General features: G+C 39.1%; 5 protein-coding genes and 2 long non-coding RNA genes across 9 annotated transcripts in view; 4 read left to right on the top strand and 3 right to left on the bottom strand.

Annotated features, from left to right (window-relative positions):
• Positions 1-1,255: 1,255 nt before the first annotated feature.
• LOC129768062 (cyclin-dependent kinase 5 homolog) lies at positions 1,256-3,059 on the bottom strand. Of its 2 annotated transcripts, XM_055769447.1 has the most exons (4): positions 2,937-3,059; positions 2,674-2,877; positions 1,838-2,390; positions 1,256-1,778 (listed from the first exon to the last, which is right to left on the bottom strand). In XM_055769447.1, exons 2-4 carry the CDS (start codon positions 2,839-2,841, stop codon positions 1,630-1,632), a joined length of 870 nt encoding a protein of 289 aa, XP_055625422.1. In that variant the 5' UTR covers positions 2,842-2,877; positions 2,937-3,059; the 3' UTR covers positions 1,256-1,629. The 2 variants fall into 2 exon arrangements, with proteins under 2 accessions (XP_055625422.1, XP_055625423.1); XM_055769448.1 differs by lacking the exon at positions 2,937-3,059 and having other exon boundaries at positions 2,781-2,877.
• A 1,526-nt stretch (positions 3,060-4,585) lies between these two features.
• On the bottom strand, positions 4,586-11,315 carry LOC129766569 (uncharacterized). The gene is made up of 2 exons (XM_055767143.1): positions 11,240-11,315; positions 4,586-11,173 (listed from the first exon to the last, which is right to left on the bottom strand). The coding sequence occupies exon 2, from the start codon at positions 10,856-10,858 to the stop codon at positions 4,586-4,588; it is 6,273 nt and encodes a 2,090-aa protein (XP_055623118.1). The 5' UTR covers positions 10,859-11,173; positions 11,240-11,315.
• A 3,603-nt stretch (positions 11,316-14,918) lies between these two features.
• On the top strand, positions 14,919-15,543 carry LOC129765147 (uncharacterized). Its single transcript, XR_008741391.1, has 3 exons — positions 14,919-15,007; positions 15,069-15,181; positions 15,241-15,543. It is a non-coding gene; the product is annotated as an uncharacterized LOC129765147 (long non-coding RNA).
• Positions 15,544-16,340: 797 nt separating this feature from the next.
• On the top strand, positions 16,341-20,967 carry LOC129765145 (uncharacterized). The gene is made up of 5 exons (XM_055765035.1): positions 16,341-16,903; positions 16,963-17,179; positions 17,245-18,284; positions 18,361-18,547; positions 18,606-20,967. Coding segments are annotated over exons 3-5 (765 nt in total). The 5' UTR covers positions 16,341-16,903; positions 16,963-17,179; positions 17,245-18,282; the 3' UTR covers positions 19,182-20,967.
• Positions 20,799-27,447, bottom strand: part of LOC129765143 (putative nuclease HARBI1) — a 57,978-nt gene continuing 51,329 nt past the window's right edge. Inside the window, exons 2-5 of the mRNA XM_055765034.1 lie at positions 21,952-22,140; positions 21,451-21,886; positions 21,238-21,382; positions 20,799-21,176 (exon numbers count right to left, since the gene is read on the bottom strand). Of these exons, the coding sequence (XP_055621009.1) occupies positions 20,896-21,176; positions 21,238-21,382; positions 21,451-21,886; positions 21,952-22,067 (978 nt within the window). The 5' untranslated portion in view covers positions 22,068-22,140 and the 3' untranslated portion in view covers positions 20,799-20,895. The remainder of the gene's footprint in view (positions 21,177-21,237; positions 21,383-21,450; positions 21,887-21,951; positions 22,141-27,447) is intronic.
• LOC129765148 (uncharacterized) lies at positions 25,553-26,376 on the top strand. The gene is made up of 2 exons (XR_008741392.1): positions 25,553-26,000; positions 26,066-26,376. It is a non-coding gene; the product is annotated as an uncharacterized LOC129765148 (long non-coding RNA).
• Positions 27,086-27,447, top strand: part of LOC129765142 (dnaJ homolog subfamily C member 13) — a 35,464-nt gene continuing 35,102 nt past the window's right edge. For both annotated transcript variants that reach the window (XM_055765033.1, XM_055765030.1), the window contains exon 1: positions 27,086-27,216. The gene's annotated coding sequence lies outside the window, so the exon portion shown is untranslated. The remainder of the gene's footprint in view (positions 27,217-27,447) is intronic.

Genomic DNA, 27,447 nt, shown 5'->3' with positions numbered 1-27,447 from the left:
GCTCAAGCTGAACTGGACGGAAATAAATGGTCGACAAAAAATACAATGAGTGACCTTGCAGATATCCGGACTTGGGTTGGAACAGGCATATAGTCTAGAAAACGTACGAACGGTAAGGGAATTTGAACTGCCAAGTCAAACGCTTTCCTTCACCTTCGAGGATCTTCTCTTTGCCCAGAGTTTTGAAATGTGGATGAAACACAGGAGCACATAATTTTTTTGTATGTTCCAGTTTCACCGAAAAGTGCGAGGGGCTGCATGCCCTTCATGCTGGAAATATCGTGGAGAAAATGTATCGTGACGAAGGCACCTGTAATGCTGTGAACAGCGTAATAATATGACGGGGCGTGCGACACGTTGGAGGGCGCTTCCTAATCGGTACACGTCACAATAGGTAAGAAATCCCGCGAGAGTGGCTGTGGCGTCAAGTAGGGAGCAATTCCTAATCGGTGCACGTGGCGACGGGTAGAAGGAAACTGGCGATGTGAAATACGAGCGGTAAAATCTGTTCGTGAAATGGAAGGTGGATCACTATGAGCCCCACATGACGTCTAGGTTTACCCGTCCCAGATACGGCTGGTAGAGCTTTCCTAGCCTCTATAAAAAAAACTTTTCACATATACTTGTCCAATAAAGGTATATAAAATAAAATACTTCATACTTCTTTCCTACTTCTCTCTCTTCATTCCATCTCCCGTATAAAATAAAATGAAATTGATGATAAGTGATAGTTATAAAATTAAGCTATCATTTGGTGCAAAAACATTTCCATATGGTTGTTTTCCAAAGACAATAAAAATTATCAAAGTTGCTATTGGATTTTTCGATCAAAATGTCTGAAAAATCTGTAGAATGCAGATGACTCAAAGTTATGGCAATCCTGGTCCTGACTTGACTCTGCTTGAAGCAGAATGTAAATAAATCGATGGAAAATCTACACGTACTGCCATCTGTTGAAAGTAGTTACAAACGGATTCTGTGATTACAAAACATGAGATGCCTCTGTTATCTATAGTGGAAACCAATAAAAACTTAAGACTCAAACCATTGGTCTTTCGTTGCATACATCAAGGCGTTTTTAGAGTTATGGAATTAGGTTACAAGGAACTGTTCAAACAACATACACGTCACTTTTTTTCTTCGAATGAGTGTTCCAAGTATCTTTATTTTCATTACTTGTTTTCATACAATAGGTGTATATGCAGGTGCAGATTCTTTCAATGCATTAATTTTGTATTCCACAGAAATGAGTTAATTGTCTTCAATTACTATTATTATTATTATTATTATTATTCTCATCAACACGATTCAGATGTAAGGACTTACTTATTTAATGGAACATATGGCTGTAAATCTACTAAAAAATAAACACTAAACTAGACAAGCACTCAAAAAATAATATATCATATTATCACAAACATCCACGAAGAAAGGACTTTTACGTAACCTTACTAAGATGAGAAAAAAGATCTTTGTAAATGATAATTCATCAGAAATGGACCCTGATAGTGTTCTCATATATCCTATTCGATTTATCACCAGGTTATACTCATCGGCATCGCTTCCTTTGGATTATCGGTTACTGCCTTTATAGATCATTAAAACCGATTTCAGTTGCTATAATCGTTTTCAGTTTTCCGTAAAATACTGATGAGCCATCGCCTGTTCTGCACTCAATCTTAAAGTTGGTCGGCAGATAAGAAGCTTCTGCAATAGATCACGTCCTTTCGAGTTCAAACGAGGAACAACTTGACTCCAAGAGGTGGTAGGAGGGTACACTGGAATCATTTAGAAAGCCAAATGAGTTAAGAATAGTTATAACAATTTCACAACTTACGTGGGAATGGTTTATAATCTGAAAGCTGAGTGATGCCAGGCCACGTATCCTCCGTAGGAGTTCCCAGCAATTTGAAAATCCGCTTGAGCTGATCATCGACATCTGAACCCGGGAATAGTGGCCTTCCTGCGTTTGCGAGCTCAGCAAAGATACATCCTGCAGACCACATATCAATACTGGTGGTGTATAGTTTGGCACCGAAAAGAACATCCGGCGGTCTGTACCAGAGTGTGACTACCTCTGCCGAGTAACATTTAACCGGAATACCGAAAGCTCGAGCGAGTCCGAAGTCTGCAAGCTTAAGTTCTCCATTTTTGTTGATTAACAGATTTTGAGGCTTCAAATCACGATGAAGTACATTATGACTATGGCAGAATGCTAATCCGCGTAGGAGTTGATACATAAAGCTTTTCACCACATCTGGGTCGATTTCCCCATTCAGGCTGTCGAAATATTTTTTAAGATCTTGATCGCAATGCTCGAACACAAGTGTTAATTTTTTGTCCGAGTGTAGTACATCATAAAGTCGCACAATGTTTTTGTGTTTCAGTTCCTGGAAATATGGAATTATTTAGTATCAAAGCATACACGTTCTGTATACTCATACAACATGCGCAAACACTACTAGTTTCGTGGAACAGAAATTAGGTTCGTTCAAATGGTAAATGGATCGAATCTTTCTCTGACATCAGATATTTGTTTGGAAACAACTTATGTTAAATGGGGGAATGTGGCCACACATTAGAAAATTTGTGCGTCACGCCTATATTGGCCCGAAACATAAAACCTTCATTTCCGGCAATCATCAAAATACAGAATCAAAACATTGCGGTTACCTTCAGCAGGCAAATTTCTCTCAGTGCTGAACTGGGAACACCTTCATCATCCTCATCGAGACGAACTCTTTTTAGTGCGACAATTTCCAGAGTATCCCTGTTTTTACCTTTGAATACGGTACCATAAGTTCCTTCGCCTATTTTTTCAAGCTTCTCATACTTCTGCATTTCCCTTCCTTTAATATTGAAGCGTTTTGTAAGCCGCTGAAATAAATTTTATACTGCAACACACATTGAAATCATAAAGTTTGATTTTGACTTACATTTATTTTTCCTGGATAATCTACTAACTTTGTAACGACAGACTTTACGATACCTCTTCAGTATTTTGTATTTTAATTCCGACTACTTGACACTGATAACAGTTGTGGGCGCTAATATTGTCGGTGGGTTTTTTGGGCTCAATAATTTGGAAGGTATGGTATTCATAACATGTTAAACTGTGTTGGTTAAGTTGAATGGTGTCGTCACGCTATTCGTTTCTTTGATGAACTATGAACTAAAATCAATGAAAATTAAAGTACATACACCGAAATATCACAAATTGTTTAAATTTTGTCGAAATGAGTTGCTTAGTAGCTATTAAAACTTTTTGCTCAGCCTGAGTACTTCGTATTTATCAACGAAAAGGTCGAATTGCCTATAAGTTGCCCGATCGAACATCCAATTTTTAATTATCAAGTGATGTCGACTGGGGGTGCAGAGGGGGCGGACCGCCCCCGGGTGCACGATTATAGGGGTACAGAATGAACCGAATTTATATGAAGAAATTGGATAAATATGATTTATTATTTTTTTGGCGGGGTGGTGGGGGTGCAAATCGACACTTCCGCCCGGGTGCGAGAACTTCACTCGACGCCACTGGTCATATCGTAAAACTTTCCCACTGAAATGTGCTTTCTGAAAGTAGCGTAAACTGAGGTAATGAATTTATTTCTATAAGTAGCTGAGAATCATTCAATCATTCATAAAAAATGTACGACATTATTTTCTTAGATGCGGCTTCGACCCAGCTTCCGCTCGAGATGAAGAATAGAAGGTGAAAAGATTCACGGGTTTTGTTTGTTAAACTTTGATTGTAACAGGAAGTTCGCATACCAGGCATACCAGTCATTTATCAATTGGTACAAAATTGAATGTGTCAATGTTCGGATGGGGTAAGAAAAACGTCCAGATAGCAGCTAACTCGCAGCTTCAAAGCTGTAATGTATTCGTTTAAATTCATGGTTCACAATATACAAAGTTTTCACTTACATTTTCGTTTTGTTCTTCGTTTTATCCGAACACTTCTTTTATAAATCCTCTTGATTAGTGACTACTAAATGACCGTACTATTAGTTATAAGTCTAGCTAAGTTTATAAATTCATTTACCTTTAAGTTCACTCTTGATTATAGAAATAGGTTAAGATTTGTTGTAGGAATGTAAATGTAAATAGCTGTAAGAATAAGTTGTAAGTATAGTTGTAGAAATAGTATATATTATAGAAGTAAGTTTTACTAACCGTAGGATATAGATATATTAGGAAAAGGTTTTTATTCTAGGATAACTAATTATTTTTCTTCTCAACTCGTTTGCCACTCTTTTGCCGTATCACGTGAGATTCTTTTGTTTTGCTACTGTGTTTTGCTGTCTAACGTTTCTCGTTATTTATTTGTTGTTTTTACGTTGGCTGCTACGGACGGGCTGAGCTCACCCTCCTACTGCACGAAACTGCCCTGTGGTTTCGTAACATCCCCCTGCCCGTGTAGTTCCGGACCGTCCCCAGGTTTCTGAAGATCCAGAAGTGCCAATTTCACTGCAGGTCTGTTGAGTATTCCGTTTTTAGTCCGCACAACTGCTCGTCGAACTTGCCCATCCGCTGCCTTAACCACATCTAGAATTCTGCCTCTCAACCATCCGTTCCGTTTACTCTATTCTACCACGAGTACCAGGTCCCCAACTTCCAACGGCTTAGCCGGTTCGAACCACTTGGTGCGTCTGGTTATAGTTGGAAGGTACTCTCGAATCCAACGGTTCCAAAAATGATCCACCAGGCATTGCGCTAGACGCCAGCTGTCACGCAGGATTCCTCCTTCCAGCCTTGTCGACATCTCCGGCTGTGTGATACCCTTGGTGCCAAAGAGCAGGAAATGATTCGGCGTAAGCGACTCCTGCTCAATCGATTCCAAAGGGATGTAAGTTAGCGGCCTGGAGTTGACAATGGCCTCAGCCTCCAGCACTACCGTCTCCAGAACTTCATCGTTCGGATGATGTGGATGGTCCGCAATTGCTGACATGGCAGCCTTTACGGAGCGCACCATACGCTCCCATGAACCGCCCATATGAGGTGCTGATGGTGGATTGAAAATCCAGTTGGTCTTGCTGTTCGTAAACGTGACCGCACAGTCCTCATGGATATTCTGTATCTGATTCTTCAATATGTTGCTCGCTCCCAAGAAATTTGTGCCGTTGTCACTATAAAAATTCTCCGGGGAACCACGACGAGCCACAAAACGTCTGATGGCCATTATACATGACTGGGTGGACAGACTGTGCACCACTTCTAGATGTACAGCACGTATAGTCAAGCAGGTAAACAATGCCACCCACCTCTTTACCAAGCTGCGACCTTGCTTGACCTGTATTGGTCCTAGATAGTCCACTCCAGTGAACGTAAACGGTCTGATCATTCCTGTAACACGAACTGCAGGCAGAGCTGACATCAGAGGAGGATTTGGAACAACCTTTCGAATACGACACGTCACGCACTGCTTTGCCACCTGCCGAATCAGAATTCGAAGTCCGGGTACGAAGAATCGTTGACGCATTTCATTGCAGACTGTCTCCCCGTTCCTGTGAAGAAACCTCCGGTGATAGCTCTCCGTTAGAAGATAGACTGCATATTCTTTCCTTGGCAGCACAATCGGAAATTTCGTGTCATACGATACAGACGGCGAAGTAGATATTCTACTGTTCATTCGGACGACACCTCGTTCATCCAAGAATACCGAAAGTCGATAGAGTGGACTAGATTTCGGGAATGGAGCTAAACTTGTGGGATTCGTCAGGTTATGCTCCAGAATCGCGTACTCGTCTGAATAGGTTCCAGCTTGCACCTGCTTCCATATCACTATTTCCGCATCACACAACTCTTTTTGAGATAGAAAATCCGACTGGGACGCCGGTTCCCCTCTAAATCTGCGTACAGCACGCAAAGCGTAAGCGGTCGCCCTCAATAGACGATTCCAGTTTGAAAACCTGGAACAATCAACAACGGCTTTCGGCATCATGCCGTGGAATAAAAATGCAGAACGCAGTTCGACTTCTGTTTCTGCTTGTTTCCGCGGGGGTTCTGAAGGCCACTGCTCCTGTTCTTGGTATAAAAATTCTGGAGCATTGTACCACGGACTGGTCGGATCGAAGCTTGGCCCCTCCTTCCATTTCGTGGCTACGTCTGCTATGTTCATTTTTGATGGTACATAGTGCCATTCATCCACTGTAGTTGTTGAGAGGATCTCTCCTACACGAAAGGCAACAAATTGATGATACCGCCGGCTATCAGACCGCAACCAGCAGAGAACAGTTGAGGAATCTGTCCACAAGAAGCGCTTCTTTATTTGGACATCCAGGGATTTCAGGACGAAGTCCATCAACCTTGTCCCGATCATCGCTGCTTGAAGCTCAAGACGTGGAATGGAGAGAGGTTTTAGTGGGGCCACTTTAGTTTTAGCGGCTACCAGAGCACACCTGGGCTTACCGCTGTCGAGGACTCGGAGATAAAGAACCGCCGCACATGCCAATTCACTCGCATCCACAAATAGATGAACTTCCGCCTCTTTGAGTGCAGAGATGTTCACCCCTTTAAAGAAACAGCGTGGTACTCTTACTTCATCCAAACGCTGCATGTATTGGCACCACTGCTTCCATTGATCCCACAATTCCTCCACAATGAGTTCGTCCCAGTCCGTTCCGGTTCTCCAAATCTGTTGCATGAGAATCTTCCCATGCACCACGAAGTGTGAAATGAGTCCCAATGGGTCAAATAGGGACATTACAGTTCGCAGAACCTGTCGTTTGCTAGGAACGGTTCTACTCTCGACAAGTTCCCTAATCTCCTCCTTCATATTGCTCAAGTCAAAGCTAAAGACATCGTCTGCTGGCCTCCAGATCAATCCCAGCACCCGTTCAGACTCTGGTGATTTGTCCAGGTTCATGGATACCTGCTGGCGTTCTGTCGTTTCTCCGATTCTCGCTAGGACTTCGACTGAATTAGAGCAGAAGTTACGGATATCGAATCCTGCTTGAGAATGGACGAATTTCACTTCGTTAACCAACTGGACGGCCTCCTTTTCTGTGTCTACGCTGTCCAGAAAATCATCCACGTAGTGGTTATCTGTGATGGCTTTCACCGCTCTCGGAAATGATCTCGCGAACTCCGTTGCATTTTTGTTCTTTACGTACTGTGCCAGACTCGGCGAGCATGTCGCTCCAAACGTCGCAACGTCCATAGTATATATCTGGGGTTCTGACCCAGGGCATGATCGATAAATGAATCGCTGGGCCTGCTTGTCTTCGTCTCGAATCCAAATCTGATGGAACATCTCTCTTATGTCGCCTACTATTGCGATGTTCCCTTGTCTGAACCGTAGTAATACCTCCATCAGGGCTACCAGCAGATCAGGACCTTTTAATAGCATGTCGTTGAACGACACTCCTCCTGCTCGTGCTTTAGCGTCCCATATCAACCGCAACTTATTCGGTTTCTTCGGGTTCTGTATGACTCCCAAAGGTAGATACCAGACCTTATTTGGGTTCGTAGATCGAAGTTCTTCTGGCGTAGTTCGATGAGCATAACCCTTCACTTCATATTCCATTATCTGGTTTCTCACCTTTGCTTCAAGAACTGGATCTCGACTTAGTCGTTTCTCCAACGCATGCAATCGCCGCAATGCCATCGGATAGCTATCGGGAAAGCAGATGTTGTTGAACCTCCAAAGCAGCCCTGTCTCGAAACCACCTTTGACACGTCGTGTGGTTGCTTCCATTATTTTCCGCGCTCGTTTGTCTTCTTCCGGTTCGGGTTTAACCGTTACACTCGACTCTTCAACGGCAAAAAATTGCTTCATCCACTGATGCAGATCGCGATTTTGCACCTCATCAGCTAGATGTAGGTTCAACTGCTCCATCGCTGTTCCGCTGTCGGAGTTTTTCCCGAATATGCACCATCCGAGACGTGTCTTTGTTGCTACCGGTTCATTGTCTTTTCCTTCTCGTGTTCGCAATGCAGTTAATAGTCGTATGTGTTCTATACCGATGATGATGCCCGGGATCGCACCCTCGTAACTGCGAACCGGAAGTCCCTTCAGATGATGGTAGGTTTGGACTAGATCCTCATAGCGCATCGTTTGCGCAGGTAACTGGAGCTGCTGAACCGTTCTCACGTTATGGAGTTTAAACTTCTTGCCATCCCCGCAGATTACTATACTGATTCGTTGAGATTCTTTTTCTTCCCGCGAGATATTGCCTGTCCAACTCAGACAGAAACCGTCGGTTGGCCCCTTGATGCCTAGAGCGGACGCGATTTTGTTTTCCAGAAGGGTAGAATTCGATCCATCGTCCAGGAACGCGTAAGTACTGACATGTTTTCCATTTCCATGTATAGTAACTGGCAAATAACGGAATAAAGAATAAGACCTAGAGCGATGTAGATTTTGATGTACAACAGTGTCTGTATTCCCTGTAGTTCTCGCTGTGTTCGTCTTTTCCGAACTGCTCGTTGGATGTAGAAGACTGTTGTGATACATTCTACATCCGTTAATGCCACACTCCTTTTTGGTACGACATGGCCATTTGCGGTGTGGTACAAGGCAACTCCTACACAGGTTCTTCTCTTTAACTGCCTTCCACCTACCGTCAACATCGAGCGCTTTGAATTGGATGCAGTTCGCGATCTCGTGACGTTCTTTACCGCAATACACACAGGTCTTCTTTGCCTGTTCCATTGGCGTCTTCATTTTCTCGGCAAATTCAGAGTTCTTCTCCCGCTGATCCTCAGTATGCATGTACAGCTTCGGTTTTTCTTTAATCGATTTACCAGTCTTCGAGTTCAGTGCGAGGGCGTCCATCGGAAGCGTAACGTCAGAGGCCATCATCACAAGCTCGGACATGAAAGCACTAAAGGTCGTTAGGTTGACACAAGAGAATCTGCTCTTGTAGTAAGACCACTGCATCTTGATTTGAGGTGGCAATTTCTCTACCAATTCGTGGAGCAGCGTCGGATTCCACAGATGATCAGGAAGATTGGCGATAGTCATATGATCTACGACGTTTTGTACCGCGAGACCGAAGTTAATCTGCGACTTCAGGTTATCAAATTTTGGAGAAGGTACCGTTCGCAACTTTTGGAGGAGAGAATGTATTAAAATTTCTGGTCGACCATACAACCTTCTAAGTATATCGATAACGAAAGGCACAGACTGTGGCATCAGCAAACGACTCCGAACTGCTTCTAACGCACTACCCTTTAGACAACGCTGCAATCTTGCCAGGTTTTCCGAATCCGTATATCCACATGCTTCTGTGGAGTTGCAGAACGAGCTGTAGAACAACGGCCAGTCCTGCGGATCGCCAGAGAAGTTTGGCAACTCCCGTGGCATCACTTGCCTCGCCGCCATTTGTTCATTAGATGGCCCATTTCGGACTGGAGTAACGGATTGTTGCTGAGTCCCAAACTGGGGAAAGGTTACACTGGATGTAGGTGGCATCGATACATTGGTGAGTCCTGGAACTTCGCCGACACTGTTCAGAATCAACCTTCTCTGCGATGAAACCGGAATGTGTTTCATGGAGACCGACTCTATTCCACCGTTCGTCCCAGCGACGCTCGTACTGGTAATATTCGCGTTGCTCCACGTTGGTTGACATCCGAAATTCAGCATAGATCGAGAAATTCCCATCGTTATTGATGAAGCAGGATTTTGTGAACTTACTGGATACCCGTTTGTCAAGCATCCAGCGCCCCCATTGAGAAACGACATTGTTGGATTAGTAGCGACGATGTTGTGGAAGTTTTGCATTAAACTGTTTGTGTTATAATTCTGACCCAGACTTGGATTGGAAGTTGAGAACATAGGATTACAACTGGGCATAGGTATGTGACTGGGCCCGTAGTAGACGGGAAAAACTTCTGGTACACTTTTCTCTACTAATCTATCGTGTAACATTGGCCCTACACTAGTCGAAGACGCGATCACATTATCACATCCCGATGACCTCATATTTATTTGATTATTATTTTCTGGTAGACGATTGCGACCAGCTACAGAAGAAAAGTCGACAATCGAAGGTGGAGCACTTTTATTTAGTGGAGCCCTTTCTTCATCCATTGGCCCGCGGGAGTTGATCCCGATAGAAGAGAAGCATCTAGTCATCGACGGACTTACTTGCGATCGAGGGGTAGTTTCGATGTGTTGTCTTGACATCACCGGAGTTTGCACTTGAGGAACGATTGTTCCATCAGCACACTCGACGCTCCTGGCAACGTCCATCGAAATTGGCGTAGAAGTTGACGCTGGGACAGAAGTTGCCGAAACAGGGATGTTCGACACGATGGGACTTGAAGTAGCAGGAACAGGAACGATAGACTGCTGAGCTGCTTCTGAGACTACGACCGTTGGCATGATGCTACTGGATGGCACTACTTCCACTTTATGTGTTGTGCCGACTTCCTGGTTGCTCAGCCACGATTGGACCCTCTCCCGACTAGCTCGACTGCTCAGTCTCGATCTCCTACTGGCTCCATCTTCCGAATCCTCCGTCTCTGCTAGAAGAATCTCATACTTCTTCTTGAGAAACTCCTCCTCCTCCACAGCTAACTTCTTCCTTGTAGCAGCCCGAGCTGCTTCTTCTTCCAGAATTCTCCTCATTCGCATGGCCTTTTGTTCCTCCATCATCCTCAGGTTGAGGTCTACCCTGGACGAGCGCTTGCTCGAGGTGGAACGAGTAACCGACCCTTGTGGTTGGATTATGGAATGCTCTGCACGACATTGATCGCATTTCCAACTGCGATTGACGATCGAATCGCTCACTTGTGCACATCCGAAGTGTACCCACGTCTCGCATGTATCGCACCCGACTAAGTTGTCGGCCGAGTCCGGTCGGTCACACTTAGCGCAATGACTCACGATCTGCATTTCTGGATTCATAGCACCAGAAAATCTTTGAAGAATGTTCGGATGGGGTAAGAAAAACGTCCAGATAGCAGCTAACTCGCAGCTTCAAAGCTGTAATGTATTCGTTTAAATTCATGGTTCACAATATACAAAGTTTTCACTTACATTTTCGTTTTGTTCTTCGTTTTATCCGAACACTTCTTTTATAAATCCTCTTGATTAGTGACTACTAAATGACCGTACTATTAGTTATAAGTCTAGCTAAGTTTATAAATTCATTTACCTTTAAGTTCACTCTTGATTATAGAAATAGGTTAAGATTTGTTGTAGGAATGTAAATGTAAATAGCTGTAAGAATAAGTTGTAAGTATAGTTGTAGAAATAGTATATATTATAGAAGTAAGTTTTACTAACCGTAGGATATAGATATATTAGGAAAAGGTTTTTATTCTAGGATAACTAATTATTTTTCTTCTCAACTCGTTTGCCACTCTTTTGCCGTATCACGTGAGATTCTTTTGTTTTGCTACTGTGTTTTGCTGTCTAACGTTTCTCGTTATTTATTTGTTGTTTTTACGTTGGCTGCTACGGACGGGCTGAGCTCACCCTCCTACTGCACGAAACTGCCCTGTGGTTTCGTAACAGTCAACGAGTAACGTTAAAAGAGGATATACAGAAACTAATTACATATTTCCAAAAAATATTTTTCGCACTATAAAAAAACAGAACATGTCTCTACATGAACATGAACTAAAATGTTTAAATTTTTCTTTGATTTCCTCTTACATCAGAAATAGTATTCTGATGGCTACTATGTTTTGATTTTAGAGCAACTACATGGAGTTTTGTGTCTTGTTGGCAATTGTAATTACTTTTTCACAGAAAGGGTGCTTCATTCGTCTAAAACTAAGACACAAACGGAAAACTTCTCGTCTCAATCTATGGCCTAGATTGGAGTCAATTAAATTCATTTTTAAAGTGCATTTTAGATGAAAAAAACCTACAGTCTTTTCTCCCGTGCACTGTCAAATGTTTCTCCGTCAAAGGAACAAAAGATTCTGTGACATTTTTTTTATAAATCTAAAACTTTGAATCGATAAGATGAGATTGTCGACTAGCATGGATTATGCTATGGCGACACCGAAATTAATTTCCCTATATCAAATTAGTATTCTGTTTGAATGAAAAACACATTTCGTCGCAGGTGGTGAAAAAATCGCATAAAAATTGTATTTGAAGACAACTTCGTATTACAATAAAAATTTTCAGCTAAAATGGCGGGAATTTTAGAGAAATGGTTGAAAAAGAGTCAGAAACACTTGTTTCAAGTAATTAAATAACATGATGTAAAATTTTCATTCAAATTTCAATATTTGAAAACAAGCTTCATGTCTTCTAATCTAATATAAATTACACTATCGGTATTGGGACTCAAATTATGGCCCCTAATTGAAAATCGCCACCAGACGTCGACACAGTACAACTGTCATCGCGAATTGGTTTGCGACTTGTTTGATCTTTGGATGTTGGCGAAACGCAACGTAAATTGAATACCAGGCATATTACTTCGCCATATTGTTTTTCAATACAAATAAGCTAATTTTAAAACACTGTCAACTGCCATCGCGGATGGTCCCAAAACTATTTTTTGTTTTTTTCTTTGCCTACCACTACATGAGCCGAGGCCAAGGACATAGTGTACGCGATGCGATGCGGGCGCGGGCGCGAACTCTTTTGCGGGAAGGCTCTTTGGTTCACAAATGCGGAAATCAAATGCAAACCGCCCGGACCTAGCATAATAAACGCGAAGCGATGCGGATCTCGATGTGATGTGGGACCAGATATCTACTGAAGGACACCAATATTACCGTGAGTCTTCAAACAGTTGTAGCACTTTTTTATCCCATCTGTTTATTAATTCAGCTGTAGCAGAGCCGAATTTATTCGTGTACACTTTTATCTCATGTTGTATATTACACAGTCGCCCTTTTTGACGTAAGAGTATTCCTATTCTATTGGTATACATTTTTTATCTTTAGTATTCTTATTCTATCGATACACATGCCGCCTTTTTTCGGCGTTAGAATAGTTCGTTAATTAGTTAGAATTGTTCGAATTTTCACAGTTGGACCATGCACAGCAGGACCGTTAATATGAGACTTCCATTGTTGTGTTTTAAATAGCACCAATTACCGATGCAGCAGACCGTAATGTGAGCAGTAAGGGACTGGGATTACCGTTATATGATGGTTGTTGCGTTGACCCAGTAGCGTGGACCCCTTCCCGTATTATTTATACTGCCTTATTATATTAATAGAACAAGTTCCTCGAGGCGCCATCTGTTGAGGTGGCCGTACATTGTTTGTCCGGAGGTTTGGTTTGAAATTTGTACAAACATTTTTTTGTTTGCAATTAATTATTTAATTATCAAATATTTTAGGCATTCAATAATTGAATATTTACTTATTGTGTTTTGTGTCGAATATATTTGATTGTAACGACAATTCGTTCAACCAGTGGTGTGTTAATCTTGTTCAATTATTTATAACACTTTGACTGGTGAGTACAATATTTCTTTGAGGTGAAGGTGGAGGCTAGCCATTGTAGTAGTATAGGTAAACCCACGTGTAAAAATGGGGTAATAGTGTTTGTGAGAGAAGAGCAAAGCAAACGTAAATAGATTAATTCACTTATCAGACTGCGCTTCATTGACACGAGTCTTTGAATACATTTGAAAAAAATTACAATTCAATACTAAAATAAAATGTATGAACGATATGTTCCGATGAACAATTGCAAATATAAATATATATAGAAGGTGCATTTGCATATGAAGTAAAATTCTGATTATACGTGAGCGTAACATGAGCAAATTTATAACATAGTAACTCGATGTTGATAATTTCTTTATATTTTCCTTCGTTGATCGTATTGTTTTCACATATTCACGTTGGAGAGCCTTAATCCTTCTCTTCGTTGGCCGAGGCATTTTGATTGAATGTAATACTTTTCCGTTTCTGTTTTTGAAAGCATAGGCAGCCGTGGTAGTGTTCCGAGCTCTGCAATACAATTTTCTTACCCCATGTTAAAGTTGCTAAAACTTACATTATATACCCATTAAACGTAAAAATAATAATTGTATTGATATCAACACAATTTTATTCTATTGATTTTCATGACATGAAACGCTATGACTCAGAAACAACATTTTATTGAGTGGTTCTTATAGCTGTTTCGATGATGTTGTCTGGCATCAGTGTCGATAAAATAAAGATGCTTTCACCAATATAAACAAAACCATTGTCGATGATTGAAAAATGAAAATTTAACTTTCAGAGCACTTGCTCGAGTTTTCCGACGTTTTTCACTTTACAGTGCGACAGCAGATAAAAATGTAATATCTTGTGAGTAATCGATTAGAGTTTGGTTGATATTATTTGATGGGAAGTGTGCGAAAACGATCATTTTCTTCATACTGTTTCGCAAAACTATTGATTTTCTGGCGAGGGGTGAGGGAGGGAGATGAAAGAAATGAGCGCCATTGTGGCAGCCATTTGTGGCTAGCTTCCACCTTCACCTTAAGATAAACGAAATACAGTGATTTGCCTCTTATTGGACATCTAGGTACAATTGCATGTCACAATCGTCTCTAATGTGGCACTGAATAGTGCCTCGGTTATCTAATTAGAGGCAAATCATTGTATTTACGCAAACCCTCAAAAATATGTTTTAATATTAATTGAATTATGAGAATGTTTGATATTCAGTAATTTACATGTAATGCGACATGCTGAGGCAGCACTCAGTGTCATATTGGATGCGATTTTTGCCTGTAATTGGACATTGTCGATGAGAGCGGTACAGTGTCGACTTCTGGTAGTGACTTTAATGTGGGGCCATAATTTGGGCCCCAAACTCGATACAAAAATTATGGTTTTAGACGTAAAAATGTTCAATTAAACGTGTCGCATTACAGATCTGTTCAATTTGCTAAATGTCGCATTAAATGTAATTTACTGTATTAACTTTGTTCCAATCAAGGTTATACTATAGGTGGACCGCAATGTCAAAATTGCTGTTCGGCCATTGCTCGTGAAAAAACAAATTTGTTTACAAAACAAATCATATCTTTTGGTGACAAATGCATTCGTTGGCAAAATAGCTGCTCGCGCTTTACTGTAGGTATGTAATTTTCTGGATTTTTTCGTATAACAATTTCTCATAATTGCTTCTACTTTTTCAGATATCTACAATCAGCGGTCGAATTAAAAACACTGCAGAAGGATGTTTTGAGTATATTTTACCTTCTAGCCGCGCAATCAATGTTTTTCTTTCCAAGCAAGCAGGGTTTTAATCGTACGTGGTTTTATTGAGCATTTAAAAATAAGTGTTATTTTTTTTTGTTTTATCATCAGGGCAAAAGCATGAAATAGAATCGTACGTGGTACGAATTTATCGGCACAATCCAAGCCCCGGGCAAGGGGATATGATCCGCGAGTCAAGATGTGCTACAAATTTAGCTGTCATTGCCAAACCTATCAAATTACTCGGCGAACTCAAGGCAAATCTATGGAACAAGGTGCGCCCATTCGCTAACTAAAAAAAGAATTGTTTTTTGAAAAAAAAATTTATGTGAAATGAAATGATCATGATGATCACAAGGGTCTGAATGATAATTTAAAACGTAGAACCCTAGGTTGATCACTTGAAATGTAGTATTATATTATAATGTAAACCAACTTAAGAAATTGAAAGAATTTAATTGAAATAAAAGGGTATACGCAAATCAAAAATAAAAAGAAATAATTTTTTGAAACTAATTTTCTCATATTAAACGAATTATTGAATATTTGATTAGTTTTTTTAGTATATCTTTGCAAAATAACATCTCCAACGCTCATCATCAAACATCATTTCCGTAAAAATCTAATCCACAATTTATACTATGCAGCACCATTCACAGAATGACAATCGAAAATTCGAACCGGATCAGTTGTGTGACGACATCACTCGAAACGAAACAAATTTTTAGCTTTACTTTTCAGCCGAAGAACACAGCTATCACCGCACTAAAATACCTTCTTTACATCTGGCTTAAAACGCACGTAAACGTAAACGTCATATTTAACTCGAAACAATCGTTAAATTCGTGAAAATTTAAAGAAGGTAGTTTTGAAATCTTATAAATAGTATGTAGATTTTTAAGTTATTCGATTACTTAAAACACGTAGTCCTGACGCTTACTTAGCCATTTGGTTGTATATTTCCAAATATTTTACAACACAATAATCACAAAAACTCACCATTATAATATAAAATCAGCATCAAACACAATTTCAGTTTCATATTATTTCACAATTTTCGAGGAAACGTATTACTCTATTACATAGAATACATATTGAATACAGAAAAGTAAATTTTCATTCATTATTTTTTGTTCTAGAAGTGTGTTAATTTCGTCCTTAATTTCGTTTTCCAAATGGCGCAAATCATTATGGTGCCTTCAACGCAAAGACAATAAATGAAACGCTTGCAGCGTAAAACGTAATGAATATAATGAATATAGCAATGAGTATTTCATAAAGTATCAGTATATTCCACACATTGTGCTCAATCGTCTTAATTTACTTTTGTGTATTTTTTAAATGGCTGCAGAAAACCACTTCACGTTTTGACCCACCTGGTAGTATGTTAAGTGCCTTGTTTTACACCAGCTTGAGAGTTTGGCAGTTCTCGCGAGTGACAGTGGTCGCAAATTGCATTTGCGACCCGGACATGTTTGACGCTGTCAAATCCTATGTGCTAGTATACGGATGCCCTCAGGCTGGCACAATCTAATCAAGAACGGAGGCATCATCAAACGGAAACTACGCGAGAAACTTTTCGAAGAGATAAAACTGCGCCGCAACACTCGTGTCAAAATGGACGAGTTGGGCTGGGTGCTGATGAACCACGATTTGATAACACGTAATGAGCCAATCCAACAGCATGCCAATGGTAATCGACCAAATCATTTTAAATTCAACATGGAGCGGTTGCGAAACCTACTGGAGTAGCACGAACAGAACAATCATGCTGGTGGGTCGGTTTGATATATTTATTCCGCTAAAGATTGATTATATTTGTTGATTTTTCAGAGTTGACTTCCAAAAAGCGAAACAAAAAGCTGCGTATGCTGGATGCAATTTTACAAAACGACAAAGTTTTGAAGGAAATTGAAGAGATGGTAGCGGCGAATCGACTTCTATCGGAAATTCGTTATGTGACTGCGGTGGAACGTATGCTGAAACACAATTTGGACCCCTCTTTACGCTGCTGCTTTGTATGCCGAGAGTATTTCAACACTGCCGATGAGTATACCAGTCATTTCGAAAAATTGCACGGTGAGAAATTTCTTATTGTTGGTGGATCGATTTCAGACTAGTCAAAAGTTCAACGTTCTACATCACTACAATGCCAATTAATCCGGTGACAATATTCACGATTTGCAACGTATACCACACAGCCCTAATCAAAAACAAGAAAAGACGGGTCTAATATTTTACAATATAGAACAAATCTACCACTTTCCACGAAAATCGGAGAACAACTATATCGGTTCGACATGGAATGGCTGATACATATAAGGAAAAAAAGAAAAAAGGTTTAACTTTGGAATTCAACATCCTATATTTCCTCGTACCATTAAGTTCATGGCGCATTTGATGTCGGTCATCGTAGCTGCTGCTATGGAAATGAAGTGAGCATATACCTTGATTTTTATCTCCATCTCGGAGAAAAGTGTGGTAAACAATGTCCGGGTTATTTTTCGTTATGAGAACCTTGTTTCCACATCCTTTTACTGCACAATAATACGGCATCTGAAGTAAATAAAATATTCACAATATAATTTTGGCATGATAGAGAACCGCGAGATGAACGATTATCTGTGGAGGAGTTGGACAACAGATTTCTTAGACTTATAGCACTTTTATCACACCCACATGCTCATCAAATCCTCACGGTCCCTCAAAAATATTGAATAATATATACACCCTTATTCTTGTTTTCGTACGAATAGAAAACGTTCGAAAGTATGCCTCATTCGTATCCTTGGTTTCGTACGAAAGAAATCTATCCATTCGAACTTTCGAACATCGTTCGTTCGAACGAATTGTCCTATCCTTGTTTTCGTACGAAAGTGTTTTTTCGCCTGTCAGTCAAACGTTAATGTTGGGTTGCGAATCAGACGAAGCGTAGAAGAAAATTCAATCGATGTTTACGTTTTTGTGGTTTATTCAGGTGATGTGGTATGTAAAAGTTCATTTTCTTTTATGTTTAATTCTGAAATTCTATGTGATGTGCTTTAATGTTTATTTGAATTACAGTGAAAAATTGCTGTAGAAGCAGAAAGAAAGACATTTCCAATAGAATATTTCAACTCTAAAACCTAGACGAAACAGAACCTGGATAGAACAATGTAAGTGAACAATGTTTTAAGCCATTCATTTTTTTTTATTTTAACCTAATCATTTTATTCCCATCGGACTGTTTAGGTCGAAACCATCGAAATCCAAAAGCACAAACAAGGATCAATACAGCCGACTGGTTGATCTCTTGGAAGAGCAGCCGGATATCGCGAAGGGTTTCGCGAAATGCAATGCTTCTCCCTACTGGAATTCTGTGGCAGCCGAGTTGAACAGTCTTGGGCCACCAACTAAAGATTCAACTGCGTGGAAAAAGGTAGATACATTCAAAGTTCTGTATTTATATTCGTTTCTCTAAACCAGTTTTTTTGCAGGTCTGGTTCGATTGGAAATCGAACACGAAACGCAAGCTAGCCCACAACCGTCGCGAGCAATTTGCTACAGGTGGGGGTCCTAGTAAGTTTATTGAACTTACTGCGCTGGAGGAACGAGTTGTTGTTCTTGCAGGACTTGCTCCAGCAGTTGAGGGCATAGCCGACACTTGCAGTTTCGGGCTAGAACCTAGCGCAAATCAATCAATTCATGACAGTGGGGAATCTGCGTCGATTGAAGATAATCGAATTCCGGAGGATAGAGCCAATGAGAATAATGAGACGCATACATCGAAGAAGAGGAGGACATCAATGCACACATTGCTGGAGACACAAGTGCAAAACCAAGCAACGTTTCATGACTCGGTCACCAATATTCTAAAATGCTTTGAAAAAAAAACTGCTGATTTGGTTCATTATAACAGACAGATTTCGAAACAGTTAGAGAACATAAACGAAACTATCAACAATGTGCTGATGGAAAATCAGAGGCACAATCTGGAATTAGAGAGAATTAATCTGGAAAAACTGAAAATTAAAAAAAGGATTCTTGAGATGGAATTAAGCCGTCTACAATAGACATTTCGATTTTAAAACAAATGTGAATGTAATGTAATGTGAATGCTAAGCTATGTTGTAATTTAATGACATGAATTTTAAAAGTATATATTGTAATGTGAATATATTACATTTTCGAATGTAATAGTTAAAAACTACTCGAAAAATTAGAAGTGCGATATCGAAAATTTAAATAAGGTTGTACCTTCGTGAGAAATTATCACATGCAAATAAAAAATACATAATTTCAAAACTACATTTATGTAAGGTCTACTTATTGCTTTGATAAATATAAAATTCGAACACCAATCTTTCAGAGTACCAAAAATCGATTCTTTGTAGTGTCTTATAAAATATACAAGTACTAGTGTTTGTTATAATTTTTAATAAGATGCTGAAGATTTCATTTTGATTCGTGTCGCCGTTATGGTTTTCTGATTGTTCAAAGCTTTGATAGCATTAGTGACGAACCTGATCGAGTTAAAACTACACAGTTCGATTGACAAACTAAGAATCATTTTTATTTCCTGTCTGAGCTATAAAGATACAGTTCACTTTTCAATGCTACTTATATTAAACAAAGTGGCCTATTGTCCTAGATCGGTCAAGTCAATGAACAACAACACACGTTAAATAAGTAATGCTAACATCAACATGTGAGATATCACGTCACTGACTAGGTGGTAGTTGGTGACTCGGTGCATGTTTGTGGTCCAACTTGTTAATGTTTTCAACATGTGATACGTTATGGCGCTGGTACAAGAATGTAGGTGGTCAGGATCGTTGCTACTGTTGTTTAAGTTCTACCTGAGTATTCGTATAGAAAATGAAAACAGAAAAACATTGTATTTGGATCAAATATTGTTTTTGGTGGGTGCCGCGTTTGCTGACAAAAACAGCGGCGAGTTGATGATTCAATAGTCGGTTTGGCATTGTTGAAGCGAAATTGAGTTGACTTCGTTCTACGTTTTGTGACAATGGATGAAACGTGGATCCAATCCCACACTCCTGAGTCCAATAGGCAGTCTGCAGAGTGGTTGAGAAATTTATTTATATATCCCATACTATAATGCCGGGTGTTCGGGTTCGATTCCCGTTCTGGCCGGGGGATTTTTCGTCAAAGAAAATTCTTCCGGTTTGCTGTGGTCACGCGTATTCTAGAGCTTGCCACTCCAGAGTACATTCAAGGCGTGTTATTCGGCATAGAAATCTCAACCAAGTATTAATGAATGACCCTAGTTAATGCATACGTTGAGACGGCAAAAGTTCCACAGCGAACGTTAACGCCATTCAAGAATATCATAAAACCGATGTTTGTTTTATCGAATTACGATTTAGTCATATCATGATAAATAAAATCGGGTTTTCCCATTTTATACAATTTTAGATATATACGATGTATAATTTAATCCACGTTACAAACGAGTGTGATTTAATCCAACTTTATATACAACTTAGAATATGCAAGTTATACGATTTGAATCAGTTCTCAAGACAAATAATGGATACTGTTATGCTGCAATGATGGAAAACTATAGAATTTACCTCAACTTGAATAAATCATGCGTTTTTCGATGTAATATTTCACGATAATAAATATAATTGAATGTGTTTTAAACTATACTATGTAAATTAATGTTTTCGTCAGTGAAGGAAATATTTATTTGTAAATATTTAACATATATATGAAGGGTATATAAAATCTAGAATATAGGAATTCGACACTTTAAAACATCTATTCAGTTGACTGAACCTCATCATTGTCGTTCTTAAAATATAAACATATATTGTGCAGGGCACAGCAAACACTGATAATTTTTGCCGCTTTGGTAGGCGTATAATGGAGCTGACGAGCACCAAGGATACATCGAAATCGATTTTTTAGAACTCCAATCGTTCGCTCTATTATCCCCCTTGCTAAAACATGCTTGCTGTTAAATTCGCTTTCTGGACTTTCTAGTTCTGGAGCTCGATAAGGCGTGAGCAACCACGGCTCGGAAGGATAACCGGCATCACCTGCAAAATAACAGAAAAATGATTGTAAATTATGTACATCAATGTTATTCTTGTAAAGTACCCAGAATTTTGGTATTTGTGTCACCATTCCTATGCATTTCCTGTAAACGTGCTCTTGCTGAACTCAAACTCCAAATATGAGAGTCGTGATTAGACCCCTGGAAGCTTGCATCAACGAATCGAATACGTTGGGTGTGATCACATATCTGTATAAAAATTTACGTTTTTAACAAGAAAGGATATTATTGAAAAATTCAAATAACAATCAACTTACTATCATAGTATTCAGACTATAGAACCCTTTCCTATTATAAAATAGATTCCGGTCTGCAATTGGCGGAATAATTTTAACATGCGTGCCATCTACACACATAATAACGCCCGGAATTCCCGATTTTTCATAAAAAAATCGCTTTGCTTCCCTCATTTCTTGTTGTGTCATTTCGAAATTTATCCATTTGGTGCAAATCTTCCTTTCCAAAATAATCAACATCTCGTCGAGAACTTTGGAAAACGTTGACTGGGCTATAGCCACATCGTAGTCCTTGCTAGCACCATGTTGATAGCTCCCTTCTGCGAAAAAACGCAAGCAGACAGCAAGTTTATCAGTCACCGATAGACCGCCTTTCTTTTGACGTGGAAATTCATTTTTTATCTCTTGTACAATGTATCGAAATGCTGTTTTATTCAAACGAAAGTTCTTCTTGAATCTGAAAATCAAAAATTAAAATGTCTTATAATAAATCATCTAGCTCTAAGAATTGATCATTCTTACTGTGTTGTTGATAAATTCATGATGTTGGTTTTCTTTCTAAGGTTACTTCTACTCATTCTCAAAGAGGGGGTGTTGTCTTCCATCATTGCGACATAACCCAGCATAACAGTATCCATCTTTTGCCTTGAGAACAACAATTTCAACTGCACAAGCAAGTCACTCGATTTCCACCAATTTATCAACACGGATCTAGAAAAAGAAATAAACCAACGATCTGTAAAGAAGTCGAATTTGTACAATCGGCAAAACCATTGGTGACATTCGGATTTTAAAAAATATAATCCTCTTGAAATCTTTCATACAAAACAAACGCTCTTTTGTAGCGGGGAAAATACACATTTCAAAAACTGAAATTATCAATGAAAATTCATTTCTCACGGTCTGATGAACAGCTTTTATCAATTCAAATAAAATTTAAAACAAAAATCGCACTTAGAATAAAGTGAAACACAAATCGTTTGTTTATCTTTGCTTCATTACAACTGCGACGGGAAAAATACACATTTCAAAAACTAAAATTATCAATGAACTTTGATTTCTCCCTATTCGATAAACAGTTTTTATTAATTCAAATAAAATATAAAATAAAAATCACACTTAAAACAAAGTGAAACACATATCGTTTGTTTATCTTTGCTTCATTACAACTGCGACGGGAAAAATACACATTTCAAAAACTAAAACTATCAATGAAAACTCATTTCTCACTGTCTGATGAACAGCTTTTATCAATTCAAATAAAATTTTGAAAACTATCGCACTTAAAACAAAGTGAAACATACATCGTTTGTTTTTCTTTGTTTCTTTACAACTATTTATTTTGCAGACGGCGACATTGATTCTTTGCAGCGATTTGACAATTCAACTTCCCTAGATAAGATTTAAATTTCGAAACACATCTGGTAACACCAACAGTGTTTACATTCGAAAGTGGATTCGTTCAGCCAGGTTCGAACGAAACCAATGATACCTTCTCCGAACGTGTTCGAATCAGAGCGTTCGAACGAAAGCAGATACGGCCGTTAACAAGAATAAGGGTGATTGTCTTGAAAGTGTCAAGAACGAAACACCTAAGTGGTGCGGACTCAATCCACTTCATTTTCAAGCAAATTTATGGATTTTTTCAAGCGATTTCTTGCAATAAATTCTCAGACCACCAGAGATGCCAGATTAATAGATATGTTAGTAAATTTACAGACATATCTGTAAAATACTTTTTATTTTTGTTGCAGACTTTTTGGATACAACAATATTTCACAGGTTTTTGAAAAATGAGAGACTCTATTTATCACATCAAAGCTATTTGACTCATCGTATTACATTTACCCATAGTTTTAATACATAAAAAGTTTTTATATTTAGTTTATATGAATACACATGACGTTAGACCTATTTTTTGAGTAATTCATAAACACTTTGTCGCCCGGCGTAACCACAGTCGTTATGTGCGCAAACTAGAGCCTAACTGCCGGTATCACCACAGTGATTACGTGCGCAAAATAGGTCGCATTGCAGTGATGTCGTGAGCATAGTATCGCTCAGTGGCCGATGACAGTACTTCAGTATCTTTTGCATTCTGTTGGTGTTTTGTTTGGTAACAATAAATTGTATACGTCAATGTTTTTCATTATTTCATTTGCCCTGAAATCATTGCAGGCGAAACAGACACTACGATTCTTCACGATGAATGAAAAATTGCATTAAATGTATCTATACTATACTTCAAAATTTCTTGACAGTGAGGGAACAGAGTCGAGAACTTATGAGAACTATCGATGAGATTGGTAAAACTTAACAGATTGTAATTTACCGAGAATATCAAGAACAGCCGACGACAAACCAAGTAAACCGAATTAGCGCTGCCGCCGCCAAGCGAATCATTTTTTAGCAAACGTACGGTGCAACATGTGCGTCGCTAATTTCCTAAAAAATGACTCTCCTAGAGGGGTATCCTTTGAGCAAACGACAGTGAGTTGATTCTCAAAGCCTTAACCCTTTCGTTACGGGCGTCGTCTATTGACGACAACCACGTGACGAGCTGTGTGTACGAGCGTCGTCTTTAGACGACATGAAATTCATACTGCTCTTCGATCACACCAGCGCGATGTGCATACTTTTCGGCGCAGTACTCCGTACAGGGGTAGCACTGCGGCGGAGCACACATTTTTGAGTAATATTAAGATTGACTACAGCCGAGCGAAAATGGAAACCCACGGAGTTTTATCCCAGTCCTTGAGCATCCCTTCAACCTCGCACTGTTAGCCTATATCTATCTATATAAATGAAAATGAAAGGCCAAATCTGTTCGTAAGCAAGCCTCGAAGAAGGGATGATCCGATTTTAGACTTCTTTATTTTGTTGTATTCGTCTCTTCCCGTAGATCAATATAGTGGAGAGCAAAATCGGAAAGTTTCCGGAAAACTCAGAAGGAATGTAGGAAAATTCGGAAAAATGAATTCTCATATGACCGAAAATTACATCATGATAAGCGCGTTTAGTCCATTCAATATTTGCGCTAGCGAAGTTGATCTTTGTTCGAAAGTGGAACTGGATTTTCAGGCAATACAACGCATTCCTATATCTTTTATCTATCTATATGAATAAAAATGGAAGGCTAAATGTGTTGCTTATCCGCAAAACCGATGAAGGAAAGGTCCTTTCTGAGCTGTCTTCATTTTATTGTATTTGTGGTATTCTGCCCACAGAACAATGTTATGATGAGGAAAAGTTTCGAAATTCGTTCTATAGAATTCATATCAAAACAATAATGATATGACATATACTACATTTACTAGCTGACCCGGGACGAAGTTCGCCGGGTGAGCTAGTATGTGTATATACAGTTATTCACATTTAATGCGACATGCCGAGGCACCACTCAGTGTCGCATTGGAGGCTATTTTGACTTGTAATTAGACATTGGCGATGAGAGTGATACAGTGTCGACGCCTGGTTGGGACTTTCAATTTGGGACCATAATTTAGGCCCCGAACTTGATGTTTACAAAAACGTCCAATTAAAGGTAAAAATGCCCAATTAAACGTGTCGCATTACAGGTCTGTCAGCCATTTCATGCCAATAAAGTGGTTCTCAAGAGGAAAAATGATTTTTCGGACCACCGGTTAACTTTAAAAAATCATATCTCAATAACGAAAAAAAAGCATCTCTGAAATCGAGATATGTTATGTATAACAAGCTTTCAAGAAAAGTTTAAAAAAAATATAGCGCCCTCTAGTTCAAAATAATAAAAAAATACAATCGATAAGTACAAAAACAAAATCCTTTTTTTTCCTTACAATTTCAATATATTATATTTTAATGAAAAGCTAGCTCATTGGCTTCAATTAGATATGTCGATAATCTAAATCGGTTCAATGATTCAAAAGTTATGATTTTTTGAAAAAAGTCAGTTTTGGGTAAAACTGGGGAAAAATGATTTTTTGGACCACCCTAAAATGGAAATGGTCACCCTAACGAAAAAAAAGGGTTTAATGTTTTGCGATAAAGAACAAAACTACCACTTTTCATTGAAATCTGAGAACCACTATATCGGTTGGGCATGGAATGGCTGTATATATAAAAGATGTACATATACAAAATATACAATAATATACAAAAGACAATCTAACGTGCATCGCGATGTACAAAGTATCAATGAATCTGGAAAAATTAACATTAAAAGAGATTTCTACAGATTCGCACGCTTTTACAGACATTTCCACATTTTTAACAGACTTTCTCATATGTTTACAGCCTTTTTTTAAAAATCATCTGGCAACTCTTCTTTCCACTTTTCATCGAATGTTTTCAAATCACAGGAGTAAACATTTACGTGACTGTGACTTCGTTTGTTTTTATTTCGTTCGGAGAAAAATTATATCAGGGAAAGTGGACATTAAAAATGCGTTGCTCAGTGAAAGGCTGCCCGAATACGAGTGAAAATGTTCGCGTTAGCTCTTATAGCTTCGGAAACGTATTTACAGACGCACTGGGTTGATTTTTGCGGAGACGACAAACTAGTTCCGAATAAGGATTCGCGTATCAGTGGAGTAAGTACGATGTTTGAATTATTGGAAACCAAAAGTGTAGCAAACCTTTCATACACATTTTCAAGATTATTTTGATAGCGTCTTAATGCAGTGGACTGTGAAAACTGCTACTTAATCCCGCTGCGAGATACCAAAGCAGCCTTTATGCGGATTGCCCAACGTGAGAACCCAAAATCCCCCCGTGGGCGCGATGCAGACTGCCTTCATTGCAGTGATGCAGCGGGGATTTTCCATTCGCATGGAAATTCACATCACTGTAGCAGATTGAGGGACTCGTTTCATCGGAGACAAAATACAACACACACTTAAACTACTATAACTATGTACATTGTATTTTACTTAATACTATAGAAATATACATGAAATTATACAAGCACTTAAATTTCTTCTTAAATTCTGCTTCAAATTTGCTGCTGTTGCGTACACTCTGTCTTTAATCGAACTGGTGTGCTGTCCTTGTACAGCAAAAACTATCATCCAATCCGTTGGCGGAGCATGTTGGAGTGAACTAAGCGTTATTTGTAGTTTGTTGATATTCGGTCAAGTTCTGATACCTTGCAATATGAGATTCTCTTTCAGAGATGCAATGGCCAATTAAACAATTGACGGAAAAATGAAGTTCGTTCATTTTATAAGTTTAATTATTTTTGCATTTGATAACAATACCTTTTTTATAGTGTTGATTATCATAAGAAAAATAACACTCCTGATCGTTGGATCTCTTTTGACATTTCAATTGGATCTTTTTTGACAGCCGTTTTGATTCAGTCCGCACTACCTAGCGAAACACCTATAGTTTAGCCAAAGCGCCTAGAAGTATATACTAAGGTGGGCCAACTTGCTAAAACCACTCTTCAGCCATCTTGGAAGTCTACTGTGTTTTGTTTGTAAACAAAACACAATACGCTATTGCCGAAGCTCGCTCGTGATCAGTCTGTCTCTTTCGCGCTACAAGAAAATAATTTCCCTTCTGCTTTCTTCTGTACTGTTTTCATATACCGCTCCTCTACCAATTGTGCGTAGTGACGAAACGGCCTCACCTAGTATCATAGACCCGTCTTGATTTGCATCAGCACAAATCTATGCACCTTTCATGTCGAAACAGTGGGTATATTTGAAATGGAGAAGATTTTTTCATTCAGTGTGTAATTTTCCCATCATTTGAAACGCGAATATTATCGCCGTACCCAAAATTGTGGAATTTCGCAAATTCGTGGTAAGTTTCGGTGATTATTTTGCATAAATATTGCAGTTAACGATCCCCACCGTGCAACCTGATAAATATCGTAGACCAGGTAGTGATTTTTCTGGAGTAAAACTTAAATTTGCACAAGCTTTGACATTTTGGATTTCTCCCGATGATTTACACTCCCTTTTTTAATCATTTTTGTTGTGGTTGCTGTTTCTTCTACTTTATTGTTTCTGTTTCGCTTAGTTACAATTTGTC

Source organism: Toxorhynchites rutilus, chromosome 2 (assembly GCF_029784135.1).
Source record: "Toxorhynchites rutilus septentrionalis strain SRP chromosome 2, ASM2978413v1, whole genome shotgun sequence".
Classification (NCBI taxonomy): Eukaryota; Metazoa; Arthropoda; class Insecta; order Diptera; family Culicidae; genus Toxorhynchites; species Toxorhynchites rutilus.
This window is presented reverse-complemented; position numbering and strand designations above follow the sequence as displayed.